At 43.3% G+C, this 4,657-nt stretch overlaps 1 protein-coding gene across 1 annotated transcript; it reads right to left on the minus strand.

Moving 5' to 3' along the window:
* Positions 1–2,570: 2,570 nt before the first annotated feature.
* On the minus strand, positions 2,571–4,636 carry cunh10orf71 (chromosome unknown C10orf71 homolog). The gene is made up of 2 exons (XM_013913553.1): positions 2,936–4,636; positions 2,571–2,661 (listed from the first exon to the last, which is right to left on the minus strand). The coding sequence occupies exons 1-2, from the start codon at positions 4,622–4,624 to the stop codon at positions 2,641–2,643; spliced, it is 1,710 nt and encodes a 569-aa protein (XP_013769007.1). The 5' UTR covers positions 4,625–4,636; the 3' UTR covers positions 2,571–2,640.
* Between the last annotated feature and the right edge of the window lie 21 nt (positions 4,637–4,657).

The following is a 4,657-nucleotide window of genomic DNA, read 5'->3' on the forward strand; positions in this document are numbered from 1 at the left end:
AGAAACTCCCACTCTCTCCCAGTACTCTCTGCCTCCCTCTCCCTGTGGCTGTCTCTCTCACTCTCTTTCTCTTGTGTGTCCTGCAAAACGTAGGAAATGTCATTTCCTGTGTTCTGAGTGTGTCCTGGACCGTGGCCCAAAACCCCCAGAACTCCAAAGTGATGGTCAAGTCTCGTGGTTTGTGTGCACGCGTGTGTGTGACATTGTGTGCAGTTCTAAGAAGCATACACAGTAAACTGCTGAAAATGCATTTCCATCACCTCAGTCACCAGGAATAATGCTCATCTTGCATCTCGGAGTAAAGGCCAAATGCTGATGTTTATTTGTGTGAGGTTCATATTTTTGTGTATGTATGCATGTGTTTATGCATTTATGTTGAGGCACATTTGTCCCCGTGTGTGTGTGTGTGTGTGTGTCTGTGCTGGGACCTCTCCCAGCTGCTGGACAGAGTGGCATGGGTTTGTCTCTGGCTGTGGTTGTCAGACTGTCCCAGTGGTATGAAGCCTGCTGCTTTATTGGGCAGGCTAAACTGCTGAGGCAGGGCTTCTGCTGGCGCTTTGAGCTCTGCCAAAGCCAAATGGAATTACACAACAGATTTAACCCTTAGTCGTATGTAGTGTTCTCTTAAGAGGAACTGAGTCTGTGGGAATCTACTGGTTTGTTTGTTTGTTTGTTTGTTTGTTTTTTTTAAAAGAGACAGCTGTAATATAAGGTTAAGCCACAGTACAAGTTTTATAAATTGAGGATCATGTGTTAAAATGATACTTCTGATTTTGACTTCTTAACAAAATCTTGTGTTCAGGGTTTCCTTCAGGTTTTTCTCTTCCCAGGTCTTAAGTTCAGGTCTTTGCTCCAGCAGATGAAGCACTCTGCTCTGCCCCACAGTGGTCAAAGCAGGTTACTGCTTCTCAGGGGATCAGCTGTATGGTTATGTTAAACTGGAGAGTATAGGCATGCATTCTCACCACAGCACCGTACATTTAATTGGAGTGTGTGGATCAAGGGAAATAAAAGAAGGCACATTTTCACACTCTCGTGGGTATAATATTAAAAGATTTAAACATTTGGATTGCTTCATACAGTAAAAAGGACACAAAATAAATGCCATCAACAAAGTGTTATTTTCCTTTATCTCTCAGGACATATTACTGCACATTACAATAGCACATTGTAATTGTCTTATGCAATCATAAAAAGACTCTTCATTTTGAATCACTCAGGCCCAGGGTACATTTCAGAAGTCAGAACAAGATGTCATTATATTACATTATATTATGGTTGTAAAATAAAATCAGCCTCTTGCATGAACCTTTTTATCTTTTCCTTTTGGTTTATTTCTAACTTTTACAAAGAGGTTTAAAATACACCGTGATGAGAAATTATTAATCGATTATTATCTGATTCAGCCCATGTCACGCTACTGTTTCACAGCAACCAAACAATTTTTACAAACATTCAGCTATAAAAATAGACTACTGTATGATATTAATTCTTAAAAACAGCAACAGCCACATCACCATTTTTTCACTTCATACATGGCTGAATTAAAAAACTATGCTTCTGAATCTCAAAATCTCCAATTTGTGCTTAAAGGTAAAGCAGGCTTGTCAGTAGCAAAAGTTTTTCCAAACAACTTTTGATATACCGTATGATATATAATAAAATGCAGTTAGGTTGAACAGGCAGTGCTAATGACACTGTTTACACAAGAAGCATAGCTTAGCTTCTCACATTCAAAGTCAAATGGAATGGTGAACTCTGTAAAACAAGTAAATCAACAGCGAATCTCCAAAAGCAGAAACAATATAACAGTTTGCTATAGAGACTTATTAAAACTATAAACCAAAAACATTCTGAGACTATTTTCACTTGAAAAAGTCATTTGCAACCACTTAAAATCATGTATATTATGATCCATTCACTCTTTACTTTATTAAATATTTAATATCAGTTTTTACTCTCACCAATCAGACACCTCCATAAAGTCCTCCAGTTCACTCATAGCTATTATATCACGAGGATTATATTGCGAGTGGGCTGAGTTATCATTTTCACAAACTGAGTTTCCTGCAAGCTGGCTGTTTGTGTCACACTCTGGGAGCGACTCATATGAGCCATGTGTGCTGTAAATTGTGTTATATGTTTTGTCTTTGTCATTAACCGTGTCCATGTACGGGGTCTTCTCTGGACTGTAGCGATGCCCTTCAGAGTTTTGTCCCAGTTCAAAAGCCTGATGTCCAGGCTGCTGGTTCTGGTGGAGAGTTGAAGGAACCTGCGACTTGTTGGGATGCAGGGAATTGATACTTGCAGGCTGGTAGTGTTGGAGATAACCGTGGGACCCTTGATAAAGCACAAAGGGTTTGCCAGCAGGAAAAGTCTGGGAGAAGGGCTGTTGCTGGGACTTGATCTGCATCTCAGGCTGTGGGCATGTTTGCTGGGGTTGAGGTTGTGAGATGCTCTTGCCAGACTCGCGCACATTCAGTTGGATATACTTTCCTGTCTGTGGGTCAAAGAAAGTCTTCTTTTTCACTTGAACAGGCAGGTCCACTACAAAATACTGACCAGAACCGGGGTCTTGCAGCACCTTGCGCTGGGTCAGAGGGTAGGCCTGGGGATAGCTTGACTCTACATGATACTGTGTCACTGGAGCTGGGTGGTGGGCTTGGTGGAAAGTGGGAGAAGAGGGAACATGAGCAACAGTCTTAGGAGCAGCAGTATGGGAAGCAGGGCCAGTAGCATAATGAGACACACCAGGGAGGGAAACGGCGGCAGTATGAGGGATAGAAATAGGACCAGTGGCATGAGGGGAAGCGTGGAAAGAGTGGTGTTCTGTATGGGTGGAAGGCAAGCTGGACCCTGACACAGGAGCATTAGCAAGGGAGACAGGTGAGGAAAAATGAGGGGAAGCCATAGCATGGCGATTAGAGGATCGTACCTCAGTGGATGAAGAGGAACGAATAGTGGAGACATCTTTCTCAACTCCAGAAAGGCTGTCTGCGCCAACTTTGGACAACTCTTTCTTCATTCTCCGGGTAGTTAGCCTTTGAGCCCTCCGTAGGGCTTTCTCGCTCTTTGGGGGAACAGCTGGAGGCTTGCCCAAAGAACGGGACACATCACTGCTGAAGCTACATGCTGATTCTGGTCTCTCGTAGTCATAAAGACCTCGTATGTCTGCAAGGTCTGCTGCACTGGTGGCAAAACTTTCCACATCTTCAGACATATTGCTGATAAGAGAGCGTGAGTCATCTTCCTCCATAGCAATGCTTCTCCTGGAATAGGGCCTATAATGAGGGATAGGGGCTGAGTGATCCTGTGGTGAAGATGCTGACTGGAAAGTTGAAGATTCACTGACAGCAGTGAGTCTATTTAAACCTGTGTGATGCTGGACAGGAGTTCCAGCACTGTGTCTTATTTTCTCCTGTCCTTCCTCTCTTTTCTCTAATCCCCTGTCACTGGGTGAACCCACCCGGACATCGTCTCCAAAGCTCTTATAGAATCGTGGCTTAACCGATTTGGTGGAAGTGGAACCTCTGAAGGTGTTGTCCTTTACTCTGAACATTAAGGGCTTGACTCCTAGAGCAGGTGAGGAAGTGTTGGATCGGGGCAGAGATGGAGCTGGAGATGCAGGGGCATGGGGTCTATAAGATCTCGTGTGGGACCCGTGGGACTCAGTTGACTCATTTTCTGATAGATTGTTTCTTTGTTGGGAGGGTGAAGGGGAGCATAGTTGCCTTTCTCTTTGTTTTGTCTCTGATTCTGTTGAAGTAATGGCATAGTACTGGAGAGCATCCACCTGTGCTACTCTTTTTTCCTCTCTCCAATTATCTCTCACCTTCTCACTGTCAGCTGTTACCTTTTCTTCTTCCCTCTTGTTAGCCTTGATGTTATTCTCTCTTTGAGCTAGCATGCCTTCTTTTTCCACTCTCATCTCATTTTTCAGTGCTTCTTGGCTGTTTTCATGAAGTTTAGGTCTCTCATTGGCTTGCTTTTCTTCCTTTATGATGTTTACTCTTTCTACAGCTCTCATTTCTGCCTCCCCTGTTTGAGTTCTCATCCATTCTTCCTTTTTCTGCCTTTGTCTTTTTTGCTCTTCCATTTGTATCTGTTCAATCCTTTCCTCTTCTGAAATATGCAAAACTTTATCTCCTTCTCTTGGTTTTCTTTTATTGTCTGCCTCAGTATTGGCAAGTATCTTCTCCTCAATCTGTCGTTGTTCCTCAATCAAAGCTGCTTTCCTCTGTTGAATCTCCTGAACTGCTCTCCTTTGTTGCTCTCTTTGAGCTACTCTCATCTGTAGCTCTTCTTCTGCAGCTCTCTGTAGCTTTTCTTGTGTAGTTTTCCTCTGTTGCTCTTCTTGTGCAGCTCTTCTTTTCAGTTCTTCGGCAGCCCTTTGTTTTTCTTGTGCTACTCTCAGTTGCTCTTCGTGCACAGCTCTTCTTTGTTGCTCGTCTTGTGCAGCTCTCCTTTGTTGCTCTTCTTGTGCAGCTCTCCTTTGTTGCTCTTCTTGTGCAGCTCTTCTTTGTTGCTCTTTTTGTACAGCTCTTCTCTGTTGCTCGTCTTGTGCAGCTCTCCTTTGTTGCTCTTCTGCAGCTCTTTTCTGCTGCTTTTCTTCTGCAGCTTTCATTTGTTGCTCTTCTTGTGCAGCTCTTCTTGTAAG

Source organism: Pundamilia nyererei, unplaced genomic scaffold (assembly GCF_000239375.1).
Source record: "Pundamilia nyererei isolate P.nyererei 1_Seehausen unplaced genomic scaffold, PunNye1.0 scaffold00136, whole genome shotgun sequence".
Taxonomy (NCBI): domain Eukaryota; kingdom Metazoa; phylum Chordata; class Actinopteri; order Cichliformes; family Cichlidae; genus Pundamilia; species Pundamilia nyererei.

What these genes read in the sequence shown, in the direction of transcription:
- cunh10orf71 (XM_013913553.1), bottom strand. Translation starts at nt 4,624, where the DNA reads ATGAAAGCTGCAGAAGAAAAGCAGCAGAAAAGAGCTGCAGAAGAGCAA. An exon ending in GTTCCTCTTCATCCACTGAG is followed by an intron (nt 2,662 to 2,935) that starts GTACGATCCTCT and finishes CTTTCCACCAAG; the next exon opens with CCCACCACCCAGCTCCAGTG.